Source organism: Nyctereutes procyonoides, unplaced genomic scaffold (genome assembly GCF_905146905.1).
Source record: "Nyctereutes procyonoides isolate TBG_1078 unplaced genomic scaffold, NYPRO_anot_genome, whole genome shotgun sequence".
Taxonomy (NCBI): Eukaryota; Metazoa; Chordata; class Mammalia; order Carnivora; family Canidae; genus Nyctereutes; species Nyctereutes procyonoides.
The window spans coordinates 29,431,030-29,455,759 of record NW_026575048.1 but is presented as its reverse complement, the minus strand read 5'-3'; the positions used below and the strand labels follow the sequence as shown (position 1 = coordinate 29,455,759).

The following is a 24,730-nucleotide window of genomic DNA, read 5'->3' as shown; positions in this document are numbered from 1 at the left end:
GGGCGCGGCGAACGCTTACCCTCGCGAGCCGCCGCACACAGCCGCCCGGAGCCGCCCCTCACGAGGACGCTCATGCCGTACTCCGCACGCCGCAGAACGCTGCCCCAGGGTGGGGAGCGAAGCCATTTCCGGGAGAAGACACGCCCCGCAGGAAGTACGTCACTCGGCCAAACGGAAGGAAGCTGTGGGCCGTCTGCGCGTGTTTTGCTGATAATGGCGGCCGCCAAGAAGCCTTTGGAGTTCCATGCCAAGCGGCCGTGGTGCGGAGAGGAGGCGGTGGAAGATCCCGACGAGGACGACGAGGAGGATAACGATGAAGCCGAGGATGGGTTCTCTCTGGAAGAAGTATTACGGCTTGGAGGCACCAAGGTAATGGCCTCGGACTCTCGGACGCGGGGACAGAGGCGCGTGCAGTGGTCTCCCGAGTGCGGGGCGAGTGACCCGGTTGCCCCCGAGCGGGAGCGGGAGCGGGAGCCGGAGTGGGCGTCCTGCGCCCAGATCCCAGCTTGGAAATGTGCGCTGTGCGCTTCCCGCACTTTTCCGCTGCTTTTTACAAGAGAAGAGACTTTTGGAATCGAACGTTTTTACGATGTGGTCTCTCTTAGGATGTAGGTGATCCTTTTATTTCACTGATCTATAACGGGCACTCCATCTGATCGGTGATGACTGAACTTTTTGAAAGGTCCTGACGTGGCTTCTGCGTTCTGAACTTCAGGGTTGTTAGAATGTTAACTTTTGTACAGAGTTGACGCACCTGTTTACGCTTTAGAAGCCCTCTGCTGTCTTGGAATTTACATCCCCATTAAGAGAAAGAAACAGTAACCAAACTTTTGAGAACATGGTTCATATGCAGAGTAGTGCCATGGAGAAAAACTTTTCAAGATGATGAGTGGGAAGGGCCTAACAGTTTTAAATAAGGTGATCGGGGGACTCCTCCCTGAGATGTTTGAGAAGAAAACTAGTGAAGAACGGAGTGAGCCATGCTGTTCCGGGAGCAACAAAACTGTCAGCGTAGCTGAGGAAGAATGAGTTAAGAGGAGAGTAATAAGTGAAGTCGGGGAGGAAGATTGTAGGCCTTTCTCTGAGTTTGATGCAAGACTTTAGAAGATTTGGGGGAAATACGTCACAGAGTTGGCTTATTTTTTAGTAAGTTTTGAGATTGTTAGTGGGGAGAGAGGTGTGGGTCCGGAGAAATGCAATTTACAGGGGCAGATTCACAGTTTGCCCTGTACTTGGATTGTATTTAATTTTTGAATAGGTTATATTTCACGTGCTACAAAAAAATTCTTTTAAAAAGGAGGCGTGCAGGGGCACCTGGGTGGCTCAGTGGTTGAGCGTCTGCCTTTGATTCAGGTGGTGATCCCTGGGTCCTGGGATCCAGTCCCGCATTGGGCTCCCAGGAGGGAGCCTACTTCTCCCTCTGCCTATATCTCTGCCTCTCTCTGTGTTTCTCATGAATAAAGTAATAAAATCTTAAAAAGTATATGGTGAAAAGTCTTTTTTCCCACTTTTACCTCTAGCCATGCAATTTCCCTTCCAGAAAGCAAGTATTTTTATGTCTTTTATAGCTTCCAAACAAACACGCACATTATTTTTACACAAAAGGTACCATACTGTATCTTAAATATTTTGCGTATATTTTTTTCTTGCTGTCTTAAAAAGTGCTTCCGTATCCGTAAGGTTGTGTGATTGGTTTTGTAATGCCTGCATAAATCATTGTTTTAATTTCTCTAACTGGCCATTTATTGTGGGTGTTTAGGTTGTCAATCTTGCTATTTTAAATAATGCTTCAGGGCAGCTGAGATGGCTCAGGGGTTTAGCACCGCCTTGCCCCAGGGCCTGATCCTGGAGATCTGCAATTGCGGAGGGCTCCCTGCATGGAGCCTGCTTGTGTCTCTGCCTCTCTCTCTCTCTCTCTCTCTCTTTCTCGTTAATAAATAAATAAATCTTTTAAAAATAATGCTTCAGTAAATAACCTTTAAGGTATATCTTTTCCCACATTTGTAAGTATATATGTAATCTAAATTGATAGAAATGGAACTGCTGGATCAAAGGATGTGTGTCTTGTATTTTGATTTGAAGGTAGCAAGTTGTCCTCCATAGAGGTTATTATGCTAGTTTACATTTCCATCAGCCATGTAGAAAAGTGTCTTTTCCTCCCATCCTCTCCGCAGTACCACCTGTCATAATTTTATCTTTGTTCATCTCACAGATTAGAAAATGGATGTATCATGGTGGTATTAATTTGGATTTTTCCTAATGTCAGTGAAGTTGAACATCTTTTCACATTTTTAAAAAACCAATTTCCCTTAATGAACCATTTGTTTATATCCTTTGCAGATCTTTCTTTTCAGCTGTCACTGCCTTAACTAATGTGTAGGAACTTTCATACTAAATATTAAACCCCATTACTTTGATGTCAGTTGCCAGTATTTTTTTTTCAAACTTACTGTCTTTTGACTTTTGTATGTTTTCTGTCTCTGAGAATGACAATTTTACCCATCTTTGCCTTTAAAAGCCTGCATTTTATGTCAGATTTAGAAAGATTTTCTCTACTCTGAAATTATTTTAATTATGGTGTGCAAAAAAAAAAATATGGTGTGCAATCTCCTATTATTTTATAGCTTTATTTTCACATTTAAATATTTGTTTCATCAAGTATTTATTTGGTTGTAGGATGGGAGCCCAGGCAATACCATGATAATTGAATTTAATTGATTTTATTTTATTTTATTTTTTTTAATTTTTTTAATTTTTTTTTAATTTATTTATGATAGAGAGAGAGAGAGAGAATGAGAGAGGCAGAGACACAGGCAGAGGGAGAAGCAGGCTCCATGCACCGGGAGCCCGACGTGGGATTCGATCCCGGATCTCCAGGATCGCGCCCTGGGCCAAAGGCAGGCGCCAAACCGCTGCGCCACCCAGGGATCCCTTTAATTGATTTTAAAGTGCAGATTTCAAATTAACTTCTAAAGTTTATGTAAACTGTTGGATTGGTAATTTATTTTTAACTTTCTTATGTTTTAATGTAGCAAGATTACCTTATGCTGGCTACCTTGGATGAAAATGAGGAAGTGGTGGATGGAGGAAAAAAAGGAGCAATTGATGACCTTCAACAAGGTGAATTGGAAGCATTTATTCAGAATCTTAGTTTGGCCAAGTATGCAAAAGCTTTCTTAGTTGAAGAAGATGAACCAGCAAAAAAGAAAAAGCCAGCAAAAAAGAAGCCATATCTAAAGTAGATAATAAAAAGCAAAATGTAGCAGAAAGTGAAAGAACATCACTTGATAAGGTAAAAAATAAGAAGAGGCCAGAACAACATTCTGATAACAGTGCCACACCAAAAGTTAAGAAAGATAAACAACAGGACATCTTTGAATTTTTTGAGAGACAGACATTGTTACTCAAACCTGGAGGCAAATGGTATGATCTGGAGTACAGCAATGAATATTCTTTGGAACCCCAGCCTCAGGATGTTGTGTCCAAGTACAAAACCTTGGCTCAGAAATTATATGAGCATGAAATCAACTTATTCAAAAACAAGACAAATAATCAAAAGGGAGCTTCAGCTACCTGGATGAAGACAATTGTGTCATCAGGGACACTAGGTGACAGGATGGCAGCCATGATTCTTCTTATTCAGGATGATGCTATTCACACACTCCAGTTTGTAGAAACTCTTGTGAACCTTGTTAAAAAGAAAGGTAGCAAACAGCAGTGCCTCATGGCTTTGGATACTTTCAAAGAGTTACTGATTACAGACCTTTTGCCAGACAGTCGGAAGCTACGGATTTTCAGCCAGCATCCTTTCAGCAAACTAGAGCAGTTGTCCAGTGGCAACAAGGACTCAAGAGATAGAAGGCTGATATTATGGTATTTTGAACACCAGCTGAAACACCTTGTGGCTGAATTTGTCCAGGTCTTAGAAACTTTAAGTCATGATTCTTTAGTAGCCACTAAAACTCGAGCTCTTGTGGTAGCTCATGAGCTTCTTTGTAACAAACCTGAGGAAGAAAAGGCTCTTCTTGTGCAGGTAGTAAATAAACTGGGCGATCCTCAGAACAGAATAGCCACAAAAGCCTCCCATCTGTTAGAGACATTGCTTTGTAAACATCCCAATATGAAAGGAGTTGTATGTGGTGAAGTAGAAAGGCTACTCTTTCGCTCAAATATCAGCCCCAAAGCACAATATTATGCAATTTGCTTTTTAAACCAAATGGTCCTTTCCCATGAAGAAAGTGAATTAGCTAATAAGTTAATTACTCTTTATTTTTGTTTTTTTCGGACTTGTATCAAGAAAAAAGATATTGAATCAAAAATGCTTAGTGCCCTTTTAACAGGAGTAAATAGGGCATACCCTTATGCCCAGACTGGTGATGACAAAGTGAAGGAGCAGGTCGACACACTCTTTAAAGTGTTGCATGTTGTGAATTTTAATACCAGTGTACAGGCTTTAATGTTGCTTTTCCAAGTAATGAATTCTCAGCAGACGATATCAGATCGATACTATGCAGCATTATATAGGTAAGTACCACCATTCCAGTAGGTGAATGTAAGAATAACATTTAATAATAATGTCCCTCCTGTGTGGAACAAGAGACTTAGAAAACTGGATTTTAGGCCCTCCTCAGCAACTTGCTAATCACCAACATTTAATCTTTGTTTTCCCATTGGAAAACTATTCAATGTTTTGCTCTAAGTCTTTTAAATATTAAAAAATTAGAACTGCAGATATAATTGAAGTTTCCTTCACTTCCTTCCCTCTCACTCTCATTCTCAGTCCTGTATTTCTTCCCCTTGTCCTTCCCACAACCATGTAGTGTAATTCATTGAACAGGAATTTTTTGAGTGCCATCTATATACTGGACACTTCCAGGTGCTCTGGATATAGCACTGAACAAATTCCCACCTCTTGAGGCACTTAAATTCATATTGAGGAAGACAGATGGTAAACAGGAAAGTCAGAGTTAGGGTTGCATTTTTGCAATTTTTTTTTTTAATTACTGGGATTAAAGTTTTGTTCACTGAATTTTGCAATTATCCTGACACCTATTGAGGGATGGTATTTTGAACAGTGTGTAAATACTTCGGAACTGTTTAAATATACCAACAAGCTCTATATTCCTTTCTAATACATTTTAATAATTTTATATCCATATATCTTATGAGAAATAGAAGGTACTGATTAATATCTTGAACTTAAGCCACAGTGCCTGGCTGTGATAATGTAACTTTGGACAAATTACTTAATCTTCTTTAGAGCCCTATTGGTAATAAATAAATGAATCAATCAATCAATCCCTATTGGTAAACATGATTGATTCCATTTTACTGTGGCCCAGTTTGTCCATAAAATGAAGAGGAGTGCACTTATCCTATAGGGTTATTGTTACAATATAAAACCTCCCAAGGTCACATAGCTAAAAAATGACAGAACTGGGACTGTACTGAGTTCATGTAATTTTCATATTTATGTTAAGTGTCTAATGGTGCCTCGTGTACAGTAAGTGCTCTGCAGGTGTTGGCTGCTGCTGTTAATAGTATTATTCAGATGAATTTCTTAAGTTTGTTCCTCAAAACAGTTCTCCAGTCTGTGAGGTACAGTAATTTGTGCAAAATCACACAGACATGACAATGCCAAGTTAAGTGGTAAATCCAGGTCTGCAGGCTTTGGGCGTTCATGATGTTTCATGGTGCTGATGCACTGGTACACTACAGAAAATCTCAGAGTCCTTTCCATAACTCTTAAGAGCCTACGATTTTCTTTTTCTTTTTTTTTTTTTTAAGTAGTTAATACTTCTTTGGTTTGCAGAGTTCCAGGGCTGCAAGTGTAGAGACTTAGGGATTTTAGGGGTCTTTTGTAACTTTTGATGGTCATAAGAACTTTTTGAATAATGTTTGGAATCTTTTGTAAATTATTTTTCTAATATCCATTTAATATCTCAGTGTTTAACGCAAGTCTATCTGAGGAGTACATTTTTTTTTTCAAGATTTTGTTTATTCATTTGAGAGAGCAAGAGCAGCAGACTCCCCACTGAGCAGGGAGCCTGTTGCAGGGCCTGATCTCAGGACTTAGGGATCATGACCTGAGCCGAAGGCAGGTGCTGCTTAACCATCTGAGCCACCCAGGTGCCCCTGAGGAGTACATTCTTAAATTCGTTAAGTTATTGCTTGCCAAGAGCTCTCACAGATTTCCTCTAAGGACTTACAAACCTCATAGTATTTTTCTTAATCTTATTAAGAATCTTTTTTTTTTTAAGATTTTATTTATTCATGAGAGAGAGAAAGAGAGGGGCAGAAACATAGGCAGAGGGAGAAGCAGGCTCCCCAAAAGGAGTCTGATGTGGGACTTGATCCCGGGACTCCATGATCACACCCTGAGCTGAAGGCAGACGTTTAACCACTGAGCCACCCAGGTGTCGCTTAAGAATCATTTTAAACAAAATTTCCCTAATATTACTTGAAAGATAAAGAAAACCGATTTGGTTTACAAAAATATGATTTATCAAAAACTCTAAGAACATGTTCTCTGTCAATGAGTTGCAAAGTGGATTGAAATGTTGAAAGTTTTAAATGTGAACAGAAAATTGAGTATCAAAGATTGAATAATACAGGATATCTCAGTATCACTAGAATTAATGGAACTGACAAATGGGGGAAACTGGGTATGCCCAGAATATGAAAATGCTTCACAGGGTCAAATATTTACATTTCTAATATTAATGAAAAAGTTAATAGAAATGTTTAGAATAATAAGTAATATTTCACATGAGCATATACTGAGGTTTGTGTTAATTCTAGATATCCTAATGTCTGGAGGGCAAGAGCAACCCTAGGATTCAGCAACTAGGATAAAGATAAAATTTTTAAATTATGATATTCAGCTTTCTACTATTACCTTTGTGCTCATTAGAATCATGTGGAAGCTGCCTCTGGTCTCCTAGCTAGAAGAAAGAGATAATTTTCCTATTATCCTAGAGAATGGATAACCACATGGAAAAGAAAAAAGAAACCATAAAAAAATGTCCTTCTCCTTAATATTCCCACCTTTCCCAAGATAATTTTTTCTGTTTTGGTCATTGACTTCCATTTTACATCTTAGGTGTCTTCTAAAACAAACAGGAAGGTTATCCCTAACTAAGATGAGGTTAGCAGTTGCTTCTACTGCTGGTTGTAGAGATATTTTATGAATAAGCATTTGATCTTGTTTTTTTTTTTTAATAGGAAGATGTTGGATCCAGGATTGATGATGTGCTCTAAGCAAGCCCTGTTTCTTAATCTTGTCTACAAATCTCTGAAAGCTGACATCGTGCTGCGCAGGGTGAAGGCTTTTGTGAAGCGGTTACTCCAAGTTACTTGTGAACAGATGCCTCCATTCATATGTGGAGCTTTATATCTTGTGTCTGAGATCCTTAAAGCAAAACCAAGTTTAAGAAGTCAGCTAGACGATCATCCGGTATATTTTACAACTGTTTTTTAATCGAGTGGGTTCTGAAATATATTGTATTTTTCATCTTTGCTTCAATGACAGTAACTTGCTTAGTTCTCTGAAGCATGAACAGGTGTGAGTCCTGGAGTTGGACAGATCTGGATTTTAGTCCCAGGTGTACAGTTACTAGGTGGGCATGTTGCTTGACCCCTTTACTCATAATAAACTGTACTACACTAAACTGTAATTGTATGAGCTAGTTACAGATAGTTATAGAGCCAGTATATCTCTTAAACCTGTTTCTTCAGTTGTGAAATGGATATAGTAGCACCTACCTTGTAGGGTTATTTATAACATGTTAGAAATTTGAGGACTGAATGTTTTCATGTAAACAAAAAAAAAAAAAAGTCCCAAAGTCTGAGGGAATTGTGGCTCAAAACTTATTCTCTTACATTTTCAAAAAAATATGGTGCCTCTCATAAATTTGATTGATGGAACTTTGTTTCACCACTATTCCTAAGTGGATCTCTTCAAAACTCCCTTATATAACTGAATATAGACTTCCAGTTGATGCAGATTTATTAAACCATTGTTTTAGGAGTCTGATGAAGAGAATTTTATTGACATAGGAGATGATGAAGACACAGAAAAATTCAATGCAGATAAAGAAACTGATAAAGTAAAAAAAACTGAGACAGAAGAAACTGTGTCTGACAGTCCCAGTCCTATGGAAACAAAAAAATCAGAGTCTGCTTCTTGGGTGCACTTTGATAATTTAAAAGGTGAGTTTATTAAATCTTTAAATTGTTCTCTTGAATTTTTAAGTGGGAATTGGCTTCTCCTTTGATCTTTTTTTTTTTTTTTTAAGGTTTAGGTTTTTTTAAGTGATCTATATCCAACATGGGGTTGAACTCATAACCCTGAGATTAAGAGGTTGCATGCTCTACCCACCAAGCCAGCCAGGCACCCCCTCTTTGATCTCAATAGAAATTAATATTAAACCATTTTAGAAGTCCTGTGTATTTTTTTTTTAGAGTAGAGCTTTTATAACTAGGTATATTCAGGAATTTAGTAAATTTTTAATATAGTGAATCACTTCATTATTAATAATATAGATTATATCACATTTTAAAGTAATTTAGGTCTTGGAAATTAAAGCAAATACCCTTTGGAAATGCAGGCTTTTCATTTGAGGCTATAAAGAAAAGCACACTAAACCCTGAGTATCAAGAAATGTGCTAAATCCACTTCTTCAAACCTATTATGGGAAACATGGTCAACTTTTTTCATCTCCCCAAACTTCAGTTTGCCTGTATAAAAGAGAAGTATGGTAGCAACCAGAAAAGGTTTTTGTTTTTTTTTTTAAGATTTTATTTATTCATGAGAATCATGGGGAGGGGGGCAGAGACACAGGCAGAGGGAGAAACAGGCTCCATGCAGGGAGCCTGACGTAGGACTCGATCCCGGGTCTCCAGGATCACACCCTGGGCCGAAGGCAGCACTAAACCACCGAGCTACCCGGGCTGCCCAACAACCAGAAAAGTTTTTAAAAGAATCCATCAGTTTCCCTGAAGGGTAAACTGAGAATAACCCTTTAGAAGGATGATGAGCATATGCATTGTGAAATAGTTTGTTATAACGTGTTCTAAAAGTTCTTTGTTTTAAATTTTTTAATACTGAATTTTTGAAAACAGGAAGAAGTTAATGTAAAACTTGTTCCAAGAGACAATTATTCCTGGACAATTTAATAACAAATATTCAGTGCATTTAAAGTTCCAAAAGAATTTAGACCCATTTCACCTTCAGGCTAGTTGCCATTTTAGCATTTGTAACGTATTTGATCCAGATTTGGGCAACTTTTGATGCCAGTTTATTGAATAGCACATGATATCCTGGGTACTGTATCTAATTTTCGTTGGGGCTTGGAATTTTTAACCTAGGTAGGATGCCTGGCTAACTAAGAATGTTGAAAATTATAGTCCTATTACATATATATATGTATGTTATTGATGACAACATTAGTGATGGTTTTAATGAACTCTTGGGCTAGGAATAAAGCATTTGAGAAATAGTATTTTTTTTTTTGTTCTCAGGTGGCAAACGGTTAAACACATATGATCCATTCAGTAGAAACCCTTTGTTTTGTGGAGCTGAAAATACAAGTCTTTGGGAACTCAAAAAGGTAATTATAAATTGTCTTTTAATTCATTAGTCCTTTGTATTTGCTTTCATGGATTTAACTCCTTGAAGTTTCCATTTTTCTTATAAATGATTCATAGTTTAGTTAAACAGCTAATTGGCATAATGAAGCAATTTGAAGCGTATCATCCACCTGTAATCCTTTATAACCTGTTTTTCTGTAGCCTCTGATAAACATTAAATTTATACATTTCTACATTCACATGTAACATCTTAAATAATATGTATGCAAAATAAGGATGTTATACATAGCTATAAATAAATTTTGCTTTTTTAGGTAAATTATTGCATATAATGGCTCTGTAAAATGGGTAAATTCTGCTTTATGCATCAGATGTCCCTGAAAAGTTTTGTGATAGAATTGTTTGCAAATAAAGTTACCTTTTAAATGCATTAGAGGAACTTATATTTTCAATAAACTTTCTGTGATGCCTTTGGTAAAGCAAGCGTCTTAACACATAGATTCCTATGGGTCCTTGACATCTTTTCAATGAGTCTGCAAGGTCACAGCTATTTTCATAGTGATACCAGGGCACATTATTTGCCTTTGTCACTGTGTTTACAGTGGCACTGATGGATAAAACTGCTAGTGCCTTACCTCAGATAATGACAGTGGCCATTGTATTTTTTACTGCCATGTACCTTGAGAGGGAAGAGGGGGGAAGACAGTATCACATAAGACTGATGAAAGGAAAAATTAGTGATTATCTTGACCCTAAAGTACATGTCTTTTTCATAATCTGTGTTCATATACAGCAAGAATCCATAACATACTTATGCATACCTAAGTATGAGTTTGTCTCATGTCTTAGAAAAAGTACCTATATAGTTTGTTGTAAACTCAACTAGCTGCTTTTTTTAATAAAAGACTGGTTGACCGAGAGACTGGTTTTTCAGATTTGGGTATTCAGGAGACATTTTCTTGAAAGTGAATCTGTTATTTCAAGCAAAACCGCTGACAGTATTTGTTGTCAGTGATAAAATTCAAGCTTTTAAGCAAAAAAAAAGTCTAGAAATCTGGTAACCACCACTTTGAACTTGACACTTCCTCAATATATAAAACTTTTCTGATAAAATCAGTGGTGATACTAACAAAGTGATTTTTGTGATAACGTTACCAACGTGTGGAAGAACTGCATAACTCACTGAATCAGTATTTTCCAAATGACTAATGCATGGTGTTACAAAAAGTCTTAGTTAAAAGATCTAGTCAAAGTAGACCAATTAATTTTAAGTACCAAAAGCTGTTTAATAATAGTTTCAGATTCCAAATTGCAGCTAATCTTCAGTTTTGGGAGTAGTATCAAAGAAGAAAATCCACAATTATGTGAAAGACTATAAGTTAATCTTCCTATTTCCAATTCTATATACCTGTCAGGCAAGATTGTCATCATAATTCAATTAAACAATAACATGGAATACAGAAGCACATGAGAATCCACTGTCTTCTATTAATTCAAACATTAAGTAGATTTATAAAACAAATAATTTTACTCTTCTCACTAATGCTTATTTGTTCTGAAAAACTTAGTTTTCATAAGACATTGTAATTTCTAATAAGGTAAATAAGGTAAATATCAATAGGTATATCCCCCTGAAACTAAGGAAGCTCTTGCGGTCCTTGACTTTAACTATATAAAGCACTCCTGAGACCAAAATTTTGAGAATCACTCTAATATATTGGCTTAAGTTTCAGTTCTTTGGATTTACAGTTGTAGTAAGAGTTGAGTTTCCTCACAATTTTTTTTTTTTTTAAAGCTGTCTGAGCATTTTCATCCTTCTGTGGCCCTTTTTGCAAAGACTATCCTTCAGGTAAGTCTAAAATATTTTAAAGTCAAGAAAAAAGAAAACTAATCCAGTTTTCGATAATCAGTAATTGGCCATACAGTATTTTCTATCTACCACATAGACTCATAAACATTTTCTGCTGTGGAAAAGGATCAGTGACTTAATACAGTGCAGCAGACAATTCTTCCCACTGTGTGGTGAATAGCAATACAGGATACTAGATTATTGCAACAGTTACTACATTCTGGCTTTTCTCCTGAAGAAAGACTGTCCTCCCCTTTCCCATTTGCTGTGTTTGCTTCCTGGTTAATAGATGACCTACAGTGTTAATATTGTTTATCCGTAAATTCAATAGCACATCATAAAATATTTGTGTGTGTGTTTAATTCTTCAAGTAAAGAGGGATGAGATGGATATTTGAAGGGTCATGTAAGGCATATTTGTGCCTTTAATGCATTGTAATAGATGGTGTTTTTCCTTTATTTTCTTATTTGGATGCATATATATGATTTAAGTTCCTAATCCTCCCCCCCCTCCACCTTTCAGGGAAATTATATTCAATATTCAGGAGACCCACTCCAAGATTTCACATTAATGAGATTCTTAGATCGATTTGTATACCGAAATCCAAAGCCACATAAAGGCAAAGGTATGCTTCTATTTAATTATTTGGTTTTCACTATTGATACTTATTAAAATAAGCATACAATTAGATTTTACACTACATTGCCTTGATTTTTGCATTTCAGAAAACACAGATAGTGTTGTGATGCAGCCAAAAAGAAAAAATTTTATGAAGGATATTCGTAGTCTTGCTGGTAAGTATAAAGCCTGAATGGTTGAAACTGACAAGATAGGACAAGTCTAACACATAAATTGTGTTACTCTTTGCTCCATTTTATCAGAATAAACCTAAGCACTAGAGACATTATCCATCTTTTGTTCCCAAAAATGTATATACGTTCTTTAGTTTATTGTGTGTGTCTGGGACTTTTTTTTTTTTTTTTAACTTTATTACAGATTTCAAACAGATCCAAAATACACAGTATAATGAAGTCCCCTGTAACTGTCACACAACTTCAATAATTAGCCATTTTTATATCATTTATAGCATTATTTGTGACCCCCCCACACACACACATACATAACTATCTTTTACAGTTAAAGACCATTTTTATTTATTTGAAAAAGAAGAGTAAATGAGCAGGGGGGAGGGGCAGAGGAAGAGAGAATCTCAAGCAGACTCCCTGCTGATCACAGAGCTTGACAAAGGGGCTTGATTCTACAACCCTAAGATCACAATCTGAGCTGAAACCAGTAGTCCAGTGTTCAACCAACTGAGCCACCCAGGCACTCCCTACAGTTAAAAGCCATTTTAAGAAGCTTTCTAATATGGGTTCAGCAGAAAACTCAATTGGTTTTGTCACCGCATCATTTTAAATTGGTTGATAACCTTCTGTGGGTACTGGGTACCCATCTTGTGGATCTGACTCTTTTCTGCATTCAAGCAAACATCTTTTTATATAATAAATCACAGTTGCTTTCTGTTCAGAGACTAGGGTTAATTTGTACCTTATAAACCATTTAATTTCCAACTGGTTTATTTTACAGCGATCCAGAGACTCAACCAAAGTTAATAGAATTTAGAAGCCAAATCCACTTTTAATCAAGATGAGTTAGAAATTTTTATTGTGAAGAGAGAAAACTAATATTCCTGTAGTTCCTTGTTCTTGTTCCTTAGTTTTCATCAGCATTAAGTAAAATTATAGACAATTCTGTTTACCTTTACTTCCGATTCTGGAGTAGCAGGCATTACTGTTTTTTTTCCTGAGATAAAGATGATAAGTTTAAAACTGATTATTAAGAGAACTCTTTAATTTTATTTCTCTTAAAATTGGGATCATGGACGCAGTTGGAGGACAGTGAGAGAACCATGTTCTTTCACTGTGATACACTGACGGCTACATATGTCCTTGCAGCCAACAGTTTTAAATGTTGGGTCTCCTGCACTCAGACTTCTCCAGAGACTGTCCTTTGCACTAGAAGATCCCCCCCTTATGTCTACCTTCCTTACATTTTGAGACTTTAGAATTGTAGATACGCTGTGTGTAGTCTTAAGAACTTAAATAACATAAAAAGGACTACTTTAATAAAATCTTTATCTTAATCTATTTTCCTAGTGAACAGTAAGGAGTTCCTTGCAAAAGAAGAAAGCCAAATACCAGTGGATGAACTATTTTTCTACAGGTAATATACTTAATGCAGTTTCATTTGGGGAACTATTAAAATGTAAATTTTTAAGGAAAAGTGTTTTTAGATACTATAAAATGCTTCATTAACATAGATCTGTCTTGAAAAGATCTAAAGATATGTCAGTTAAGGTGCCGGGTAGCACAGGTCATGATCTCAGGGTCCTGGGATCAAGCCCCACATTGGGCTCCCTGTTCAGTGGAAGTCTGCTGCTTCTCCCTCTACCTCCCAGCTCATGCTCACTTGCTGTCTCTCTAATACATAAATAAAATCTTTCTTTAGGGGAGGGGGGGGTTGTTTCTTTTTTTTTTTTTTTTTTGATAGAAGGAATTTATAAATCATTTGGTTTGATAATTTTAAGATATCTAAGTGGAACTTAAAACTAGTCAATTTGTGTTTTTAATAATGTAGGTTAAGTTTTATTTTGTGACGCTTTGTGAAGCTGAATCTTACTTTTTTTTAAATAGTAATTGTCTTACAGGCAATAAATCTGATAAAATTATGTGATTAGATGTTATCTAGAGCCACATTTTGGTCTTATTTTTAACACTTAGATCATTAGTGTTGACACTAAAACAATCTTTTACTATGTCATTTAATTGAGTTGAAGTGTTTTTATGAAGAATTAAATCCTAAATCTTTGAAACTTATACTTCCCATTCAGAAGTTGCTATTTTAATTCAAAACTTTTGTTTATAATAAAGATTTTAGTTACTAATATCCAACTGTGCTAACAGTTTTTACACTTGCCCATGTCACTGGTCATAGGTGCTTTGATTACAGTAAAATAGGCCCTTTAATACAGTTATCAAATAGGGGGCACCTGGGTGGCTCAGTCAGTTGAGTGTCTGACTCTTGGTTTCATCACCAACTTCTGATCTTGGTGTTGTGAGATTGAGTCCTACATCAGGTTCCATGCTTGACAAGGAGTCTGCTGGAGATTCTCTCTTCCTCCTCTTCTGCCCCCCTGCCCCAGCGTATGTGCGTGCTCTCTTTCTTTTTAAATATAAGTAAGGTAAAATCTTAAAATTTTTAAAAGAAATATCCAATATATAACATGCATTTTGTTTTAGGTATTATAAAAAAGTTGCTACTGTTAAAGAGAAACAAAAACGAAATGCAGATGAAGAAAGTATAGAAGATGTGGATGATGAGGAGTTTGAAAAGATGATTGGTAATTTGTTTTTATTGACTGTTCAGTGTGTAAAATAATCTATTTCTGTTTACTTATAGGACCATGGAATATTAGTGGTAGGAGTGATGTTAGTTTTAGAAAATCATTTAGCTAAGAATACCATGCAGATGATGCTGGAGGATTAAAAACTATTTTGGTGGCATATAGTAGTTCACCCACAGTTGATCAAGAAAGATTTATGATTGTGTGTGGACAGTTCATGGTAAAAATAAATTTGTATTTACGTGGTATATATTCATTATTAAGGCCTAATCTCTGAAAGAAGAGAAACCATTTTTGCTGTTCCTAATTTCCTTACACTGTTGGTAACAGTAGTCTGCTATTTCATCTGTTTTATCTTTATGATCCACAGAGTTAAAATGTTAATCTATATTTAGACCAAAACAAAAAAACATGAAATTAGAAATTGAGTTTGATTTTTTGCAATTGTATTATATTTACTAAAAATAAGCGCTTAAAAGGACTGCAGTTGCTAAATACCATTTTGATATTTACCCTCTTTCCATAAAAGTGTTGTAGAAAGAAGCTGAAATTAACTGGAATCCATTTTAGTTTGAGGATTTAATTACGGTCAGTATATTCACAGATTTATGTAGATTAATAAAACACAGCAGTAGTCAGATTTATATCATTTTGGTGTAAATGGAATCATGACTGTTAATTGATTCATAAAGAATATATGTCAATTTCATTGTTACTTGGTATATCTGACAAATTGTATATTATCCTCTGACAGACACATTTGAAGATGATAATTGCTTTACCTCTGGAACAGATGACCTTGATTTTGCTAGGTAAAATGCTTTTCTTCAATCTTGTTTTTAAGAAACTATTTTCTCAGTATTTCCCAAAGTGCTTTCCTCAGAACAGCAGAATACAGGACTCTGATGTGTAGGAGAAATTTCTTGAAAAAAGCTTGGGAAATGGGTATAGTACTTTCATTTTAGACCTTTATAATGCATGATAATATATCAGAGGTTCTGGGCTGTCTATTAACTCTGTTATAGCCTAGTATCCTGCTGATCACCAAAAACGAAAAAGCACTTTAGAAAACAATGTTCTCTACTACAAGTTGTTGTTTTTCTTCAGCAACATGAAAAAGAAAAAAAAAGGTGCTAAGGAAGACCCAGAAGATGAAGATTTAGAAGGCAGTGATGATGACCTTGATAATTTGGATGATGATGAAGTTTCTTTAGGAAGTATGAATGAAGAATTTACTGAAATTGGTGAAGATGGAGGAACATTCATGGATGTGTTGGATGATGAAAGTGAGGGCATTCCAAGTAAGCATTTTTTTTTTCCAAGTTAAAGCATTTTTGAAATACAAAGCTAAAGTATATTTCCTTTTCCTCAGGGTAGGCTAGCTTTTCTGTTGTAGCATTTTTTAAAATATTACTTTGTATTCAAATTAATAATCAGATTGGCCAGAAATTTATATAGGACTTTTTCCTCCTCTTATTTGAATCCAAAAGAGATTGAGTTTTGAATTTGGTTTTTTTTTTCTTTAAGATTTTATTTATTTATTCACGAGAGACACAGAGAGAGGCAGAGACACAGGCAGAGGGAGAAGCCCGATGTGGGACTCAATCCTGGCACTCCCTCATCACGCCCTGAGACTCTCAACCACTGAGCCACCCAGGCATCCCGAGTTTTGAGCTTTTATCATAATCAACAATTAGACTCTGTACAATACCTGTTGAGCTGTTACCCTTTTTTTGTTAGAATAGTGATTATTTCTAAAAGTTAAAGTTTCATCATTCCATCTTAGTTCTATGGCTGTTCTTTTGTTTTTGAAGTTGCTTAGTAGCATGGGTTTCATTTTGTTTTTTGGAATAGAACTTGATGATGAAGTCAGCTCCAAAATCAGTACAAAGAGAAACAAGAGGAAAGGTACAAATGATTTTGACTTTGCTGGATCATTTCAAGGTAAGAAAATGCATCTAGTCTCTCTTAAACTTAGGTAGTGGCTATGTGAAAGTTGCTGATCATTATCATTTTGGGAAATTTTCTAAATTGGGGAGTATAATTTCATGTTTGCTTTTATAATAGATAAGAACAGTTTCCTCTATTTTTAACATGTGAAAGTTTGTGTGGTATCCATGCAAATACTTTACATGATTGTGCATAGCAGCACTATTATTATTAATAGCCAAAAAGTGGGAATAACCCAAATGTCTGTTGACTGATGGATAATGAAATATTATACACCAATAAAATGTAATGAGGTACTGATATCCTATAATATGGAGGAGCTTCAGAAATGTTATGCTAAGTGAAAGAAGCCAGATAAAGACGACCACCTATCATATGATTCCACTTACATGAACTAGCCAGAAAAGGCAAAGCTGTCTTGGGGAGAGGGCACAAGACTGCAAATGCCCAAGGTATCTTTTGGGGTTGATGGAAATGTTCTAAAATTGCAATGTGATGATAGTTGAACAACTCTATAAATTTACTAAAACATACTGAATTATACACTTAAAAACAGCTGAACTTTATGATGAATTTTAAAAGTGAAAGTGGGTAAAAGCAGTATTTTTAGTTAATACATTTTTAGAAAATGTGATTTTAAATGTGTAAGTTAACATTTAATATTAAAATAAGTTTTAGTTTATTTTGAAATGTTTGTATGTTCAGAATTACAGGTTGAGTTTTTTTAAGGAGAACCACTTTGAGAAGTATAAGCAAAATTTCATTTATATCATAAAAAAAATACTTTCCATCAGTTTTCTCACAGACCAAAGAAAACTTTTGACTTAATTAGAATTTACAGTTTGCCTTAAATATCCCAGAATTCATCCATGTCAACTTTGTAATCTGTCTTGCCTGATACTGTGAAATAGGGTAAACCTTGATCAGTGGTCAAATCTGAAAGGCAGGCAGGAAGAGACACTACTGTCATCTAAACAATTCTCTTAGGAATTTTTTTAAAAATACTATAGACTATTAAATTTGTTTTTATTTTTATTTATTTTATTTTTTTTAAGATTTTATTTATTTATTCATAGAGATGCGGGGGGGGGGGGGGGCAGAGACACAGAAGCAGGCTCCATGCAGAGAGCCTGACATGGGACTCGATCCAGGGTCTCCAGATCACGCCCTGGGCTGCAGACGGCGCTAAACCGCTGAGCCACCGGGGCTGCCCCCTCAAATTTGTTTTTAAATGCCAGCTACTTAATGATGCTAAAAGATCATTATAATCGTGTATTTTAACCCAAATACAACTTTTTTTATAACAAAACCATGTTAATTGTTCAGTCATTATATTGTACACCTGAAACTAATGTAACATTGTGTGTCAAGTATACTTCAATTTAAAAAAAAGAGGTGTATTTTTCCAAAATTACTGGATTTACAGTTTAGTAAACTAGGCTTATACTTTTTTTTAGGACCAAGAAAGAAAAAGAAAGGAAATTTCAGTGACTCCAGTCTATTTGTATCTGCTGAAGAGGTAAGGCTAATCTGCTTTAAGAAGTTAGCTATTCCACATTGTTCTGAGTTTTCTAATAAATGTGTTTCTTTTTAAGTTTGGCCACCTATTGGATGAAAATATGGGATCCAAGTTTGATAACATTGGCATGAATGCCATGGCTAACAAAGATAATGCAAGTAAGTAACTTGAAATTTTTTTTTTTTTTTAAGATTTATTTACTTACTTGGGGGGAGGCAGTGGCACAGGAGAGGAAGAGAGACACTCTCCAACAGACTCCCCACTGAGCACAGAGCCCAACATATGGCTGCATTCCACAATCCTGAAATCATGACCTGAACTGAAATCAAGAGTCAGACACTTAACCAGCTGAGCCACCAGGCACTCCAAGTAACTTGAATTTTTTATGGAAGTTTTTAAGTGGCCTGAACTTAGAACTTACGAAGATGTAAATATTTTCGGAGGACCATTTTTAGTAAGGATGAGTAAGATGGTTCCTTTTCCTTACAACGTGGAAGGAATAGCTTTTTCATCTCTGTGTGGGGGACATGTAGGATCAAGAGGCATTTAGACTATAGCAATAAAGACTGTATTTAGTCTTTTTAGAGAGGCAGGCTGTTTTTATATGAGTTTGCTAAGTAACTATTATGAGTACTTTATAGACATTTTCATTATTTCTGATATAGATACTGGCTTTTGCTTTTTGTCAATAAAAGTGTTCAGAAGAAATAAAATCTTTAGAGCATTTGTTCCTTTCTTATCCTAGTCTTTTATTTGTTAAAACTAATCTTTAACAATAAATGCCAAAGGAAAACAAAAGTAAGGGATTTGTACAGTGGATGGGAAATGACCGTAAGCCATGGCAGACCAGAAGTTCCTGTTTTGTTCTGTGGGGCCAGGAGTCTACCATGTGGTGTACTCATCTTTCTTCTCCCCCACAAAGGTCTCAAACAGCTTAGATGGGAGGCTGAACGTGATGACTGGCTACATAACAGAGACGTAAAAAGTATCATCAAGAAAAAGAAAAATTTCAAAAAGAAGAGGCCAAAAACCACTCAAAAAATTAAAAAGCAAAGAAAATGACTGTTTTCTAAATAAATTATGAATTAAAATTGTACTTACTCCTAATTTTTGCTATTCAGCCATTTTTCTTGATCTTGCTCTCTGACTCCATACATTCCAGACTGTTCAATGGATTTGTAATAAACTAAAAATAAATATAGCTGTCATTAGAAAATCATGTAAAAGTGTTAAAATTAAACTCTATTAAGAGAAATCATACCTCTTTTCCTTATTTCTACATAGCAAAATGAAAAACAGAATATATATTTCATGTACAAGCCGTCTAGCATCTGTACTAATTGTAATAAACACTATTAAGCATTACCTTATACCAGATATTGTGCTAAGTGACTATATGATGTTATCTTGTTTAATCTTGACAATTCATAAGGTGGGCATTATAACCACTACCAGACAGAGAAAGAAACAGCTCCAAGAAATTAGCAAACCAACGTCACTTTGAAGTTTGAAGCTGTGGTTTGATTCCATCATCACCACGGATACGTTTCATTCCAAAGTTTTTAAACACTGGTAACTACTCATCTCCAAATGAGAATTTTCATATTTTCAGAGGAGCTGAAATAGGAATAAATAGTAATTTCTCTTGGAAGTTGACATCACAACTTTAATCCTTATTTGGTCATAAAGAAATTGCTTCATTTAAAGGGTACCTGAAAATGTCATTTTATACTCTTAAGAAAAAACATACCTTCCAAGATGAAGGGAAATTTCTTGCTCATTGTTTGCCTGAAATCTGACCAAAAAAAAGTCTTAAAATTAGACATGACTAGACATTTATTATATTAAAACATGGAGCCATAACTTAATACTAGCTTTAGGGTCTAGTCTATAAGATAGGAATCCTATAGAAAAGAGATTTAAGGTCCTTCTGGTGATCAGAAACTATCCTTTGGGACAGGTGTAAGTTGCACTTGCCTTACATGTCGCCCCCCACAGTTATTTTGGACTTTTCAAATTTAACCTGTATATATGATGCAATTTATTTAGAAAAGCAAATTTTCAGTATTAATGTATAACTCCCTTATGTAACTGAAATGAGATCAGCTTCACAAATGGAGTAGTCTCGATTTCTAATTCCATAGCAAAGTACAATGGAATCCGTAAAAACAATAGTTTGCAGAATGAGAAACTTTAGTTTGCTTTTATATACTGTCTTTAATTTGTTTTTATATACTGTTAGTATGTTCTCTTTTGTATCCTTACAGGGTACAAAAGAAACTCGGTGTTAATTATTGTGGACTTAATGACTTTTCAGGATCCTTACAGGATGCTTACATCCACTAGCATCCTGGAGCAGTGTTCCAGTAAATAATAGGACAAATGACAAGTTTCAAAGATGGCCACCACTCCCAGGACTACTCGTCCCTGCTTTAGGGGAAAAGAAAGCACCCCTGTTTTAAAAGTTGAGAGCTCTAACACAAAATTTCCCCCCAGAATGTGTCCTAGCATTTTCAGTGATAGCCCGTGACACGGGAAAGGTTTTTAGTACCCAGTATTGGTAACGGGAGGAACTCCTGACAGCCTTGACAGTTCAGCTACGCACTACCTCTCAGTCTACCAAACGATGAGCTATAAGCAGGCTGAATTTCTTCCACCTGTGTTCCCAAATGAAGCCAGACCAGTCACTTGCTCTGTGCCCCCCACTAGTAAAATCCATAGAAATGTGCCACATTTTCCCTAGTCTACAAATCACATTATTTAGGGAGAAAAGTCATTAAATCCACAATAACACCGAGTTTCTTCTTGGGCCCATAAAAATGTCTAATACATTGAAGAAGCAATTTCTCTAAAAATGCTGTTTAGACCTCAATGCATTAGCAAACTGCATACCCCTGTAGAAAACATCAACTTCTGAATTAGGATTACCTTGGCTTGTGTTCATCCTATTAAACAAAAAATAGGCTCCAAAAACGCCCAAGAGCTCAACTACTAAAACTCCTTTAAAGATCTTCTTTGCCAGTGGTTCCATCGTGCGAGCCATCCTAAGTTTAACAGTAACAAATACAGATAAACCTGAATGAGCATACACAAACTTGATAATACCACTTCCACGAAAATAATTCCAATTCATTCCTACAATCTGAGTGATTTAGGAATAAAACCCCAAAGTTACCATATGCTTATTTATTTGCTATGTCCCACATTCCTAATTTTCTTTTTTTTTTTTAAGAATTTATTTGTGAGAGAGAGGTAGATGCATGGGCAGAGAGAGAGAAGCAGGCTTCCCACAGGGAGCCTGATGAGGGACTCATTCCAGGACCCCAGGATCACGACCTGAGGCAAAGGCAGATGCTCAACCACCAAGCCCCCCAGGCGTCCCCCACATTCCTAGTTTTCAATTTCCACCCCCGCACAATGAACCAAAGACACCACTGGATAAAGCACAAAAAGGTGATGAAACTGAAAAAAAAGCACTGTAAAAAGAACTAGCAATTTATGGAACTAAAATTTTTATTTACCTAAGAATATAGCATATTAAGAAATAGAGTAAATCTTTTTTTTTTTTTAGCTGAACTAGGATTTAAGATATGTAATGGGCACCATATGTGAAAGGTCTTCGTAAGTAACTGATAAAAATAAGATTATTCTACAAGTGGTTCTTTATGTTTCAGAGCTGAAGGTTTTCATTTATTTATACAGCATATATTGAACTATGCTATAGCCCAAGCATCTCACACAACGTTGAGCAACAAACCAACTTTTTCTTGGGGAGCTGCTATTCTAACAGTATTTTCAAACTAATTACATCATCCAAAAGGCTTGTTAAAAATGCACATTCCTGGGCCTCAACCTGCAATTCCCCAGTCCCTGGCTTCTGATTCATCAAGTCTAGGGCTGCCATCTCAGTAATCTGCACATTTGCAAGCAACTCCAAATGATTTCTGTACAAGAGGTCCCTAGTCCACATGAAGAGGAAAACTGACCACCATCACCCATTAAGTAGCAAACTAAACTTTAGATCTTGATTCTCTTCCTTTAACTAAAATAAAAGCTATTCAAAACAAGGGTTTGTGGGGTGCCTGGATGGCTCAGTTGTTTGAGACTCTGCCTTCAGATCGGAGCCCCAAGTCAGGCTCCCTGCACAGAAGGGAATCTGCTTCTCCCTCTCCCACTCCCCCTTGCTTGTGTTCTCTCTCTCTCTCTCCCTGTCAAAATCTTTAAAAAATAAAAACTGTTTGAGTCTTCATTCTCCTCTAAGTAAAAGCTAAACAAGGGAAACGGCTATATAATAAGCTTAAAAAAAAAAAAGAGAGAGAGAGCATATACAACTCTTACCGAATATGTGAAATGTAAACTCAAGTTTTTACTCTGCCTCCCTATAACCCGAACAAGAGGAGAAACCAGTCATCTTTAATCTCAGGATTTTGATACTGTGCAATGTATGCTCTTTGTCATACTATTCTCTGCCCTCTGTACACAGATGGTTAAGATCTATAATACTCTACAGTCCCAGCTCTCTGCTCACTGTCATGCATTTATGGCCATTCCCTCTTGACTCCTTTTCACAATGCCTGAGAATGGGGTAATTAAATACCTTACTTTTGTAGGATTATCCTATTAATCTCTTTACCAGGTATCCCCTCCCTCCAAAATTCCCTTCCCTCATTTTGATAATGTGATCACCCTGGGGACTAAAAGATTAAAACTTTAGTATTCTTATCTTAAAAAAAAAAAATGAATCAGGGAAAGTTAAAGAATTTACATAAAACAGAAAGGCAGGTAAGTGGGAAGGGAGAACTGCTTTAGTGTTTACAATGCTGTACCTGACAGGAAGAAAGTCATTAGTACAGGGACCTCTCAGTGCCAATTTTTAATGTGCAATGGGTGAAAAAAAGTTTTTTTTAATTATAAAGAAAGCTTGCCTGCAGCAATATCCGCAGTGTAAGGAATCCAAATGAAATTTGGTTTTGTTTGGATGGGAAAAGGTGAGATTAAGGGTTCAAAAAATAAATACAAATAACACTGCAAATTTGTATTTATTTTTTGAACCCTTAACCTCACCTTTTCCTATACACACACACACACACACACACACACACACACACACATTTTACAAGTCCCTCAGCTTCAGGAAAGATGTTTATAATGATTGATAAAGCCTGGTTGATAAAGACCACCAAAGGTATACCTGTCCATGGCAAACTCAGGTTACTAACTAGGAGAGAAAACAAGATTAGACAAGATTTTGGAGAAGGATGGAGCTTAGATGAAGCTTAGATGAAGTTTAAAATAATGCAGCCCTCTGGGGGCCTGGGTGGTCAGTCCGTGGGGCCACAGACTTTTGATCTCAGGTCTTGCTCTCAAGGCCCTGAGTTCAAGCCCCAGATTCGGGGTGGAACATACTTTTAATCAATTGATTAAGAAAGGAAAGAAAGGGAAGGAAGGAAGGAACGAAGAAAAGAAAGGAGAAAAAAAAAAGAAAAGAAAAGAAAAGAAAAGAAAAGAAAAGAAAAGAAAAGAAAAGAAAAGAAAAGAAAAGAAAAGAAAAGAAAAAGCACCTGGGTGGCTCAGTGGTTGAGCATCTGCCTTTGGCTCAGCTCGTGACCCGGGGGCCTGGGATCGAGTCCCGCATCGGGCTCCCCGACAGGGAGCCTGCTTCTCCTTCTCCCTCTGCCTATGTCTGTGTGTGTGTGTCTCTCATGAATAAATAAATAAAATCCTTATAAATAAACAAGTCAAATAAAATAAAGCAGTCCGCAAATGGGCCTGTAGAAAAGCCAGGCTGTGCGTCTTGCAGTTCACATCACACTGGGCCGAGCAGCTGATTCAGGGTCCACAAGCGTAAAACAAATGTGCGGTGCTGGCGTCTGAAAACGACTCCTCCGTGCACTACAGCGGGAAATCCGCGGCTCGGCCCCAAGCAGGAGGGTCTCTCGCACTCCAGCCGTCGCAGAGCAAGCTTTCTCAGCGTCCCTGGCTTTCCTTGGCTAAAGCACTTTTTCCGGGTCCCACGTTCCAGAACCAAGGCCTGCTGCCACCCACGATCCTCAGGCCCTCGCAGCCCCCCGCTCTTCCCCACCCCCCCAATCCCCGGTGCGCCCCGGTGGCCCCTCGAGCTCCCCCGCCCGCTCCCGCCCGCCTCAGCCAACTCGCGCCGGCAGCGCAGGCCGCACCGCCCGCCACCGCGACAAGGTCGCCACGCGACCCGGAAACACTTGAGCCTGCCCAGCGACCTCCCGCTGAATGGGTAGAGCGACATCCAAATTTCCTCCGTATGACTCCAGAACTTTAGCGAGGCGCCCCCCAAACCTCCGCCCCACCCTGCGCCCTGGAGAGCCCGAGTCAGGGAACCCAGCCGAAGCCACTACTCTTACCTGAGGCGCCCGCACCCTGGACTGCGCTTGCGCGAGGCTTG

At 37.1% G+C, this 24,730-nt stretch overlaps 3 protein-coding genes across 9 annotated transcripts in view; 1 reads left to right on the top strand and 2 right to left on the bottom strand.

The window, feature by feature from the left end:
- The window catches only part of NDUFAF7 (NADH:ubiquinone oxidoreductase complex assembly factor 7), a 52,267-nt gene extending 52,153 nt beyond the window's left edge, over positions 1–114 (bottom strand). For all 4 annotated transcript variants that reach the window (XR_008664691.1, XR_008664692.1, XM_055326979.1 and 1 more), the window contains exon 1: positions 20–114. Coding sequence is in view for 2 of the 4 variants with exons in the window: in XM_055326979.1 (XP_055182954.1) it covers positions 20–74 (55 nt within the window). In the remaining 2 variants the exon portion in view is untranslated. The remainder of the gene's footprint in view (positions 1–19) is intronic.
- On the top strand, positions 45–19,419 carry CEBPZ (CCAAT enhancer binding protein zeta). Its single transcript, XM_055326977.1, is given in 17 exon segments — positions 45–369; positions 3,033–3,198; positions 3,201–4,524; positions 7,225–7,456; positions 8,028–8,211; positions 9,523–9,611; positions 11,387–11,440; positions 11,963–12,065; positions 12,166–12,234; positions 13,597–13,663; positions 14,740–14,840; positions 15,598–15,655; positions 15,951–16,144; positions 16,698–16,787; positions 18,251–18,312; positions 18,389–18,470; positions 19,235–19,419. Coding segments are annotated over 17 exon segments (3,312 nt in total). The 5' UTR covers positions 45–72; the 3' UTR covers positions 19,375–19,419.
- CEBPZOS (CEBPZ opposite strand) lies at positions 9,644–24,730 on the bottom strand. 4 transcript variants are annotated; one of them, XM_055326993.1, is made up of 5 exons: positions 24,690–24,730; positions 21,241–21,356; positions 20,063–20,107; positions 19,414–19,498; positions 18,480–19,275 (listed from the first exon to the last, which is right to left on the bottom strand). In XM_055326993.1, exons 2-4 carry the CDS (start codon positions 21,353–21,355, stop codon positions 19,416–19,418), a joined length of 243 nt encoding a protein of 80 aa, XP_055182968.1. In that variant the 5' UTR covers position 21,356; positions 24,690–24,730; the 3' UTR covers positions 18,480–19,275; positions 19,414–19,415. The 4 variants fall into 4 exon arrangements, with proteins under 4 accessions (XP_055182966.1, XP_055182968.1, XP_055182967.1 ...); XM_055326992.1 differs by lacking the exon at positions 24,690–24,730 and adding an exon at positions 23,874–24,360; XM_055326991.1 differs by lacking the exons at positions 18,480–19,275; positions 24,690–24,730 and adding an exon at positions 9,644–10,270 and having other exon boundaries at positions 21,241–23,847.

What these genes read in the sequence shown, in the direction of transcription:
- CEBPZOS (XM_055326991.1), bottom strand. Translation starts at nt 21,445, where the DNA reads ATGAATTGGAATTATTTTCGTGGAAGTGGTATTATCAAGTTTGTGTAT. An exon ending in TAGGATGAACACAAGCCAAG is followed by an intron (nt 20,108 to 21,240) that starts GTAATCCTAATT and finishes TTTTTTGGTCAG; the next exon opens with ATTTCAGGCAAACAATGAGC. An exon ending in ATTTCCCTTCATCTTGGAAG is followed by an intron (nt 19,499 to 20,062) that starts GTATGTTTTTTC and finishes ATTTATTTTTAG; the next exon opens with TTTATTACAAATCCATTGAA.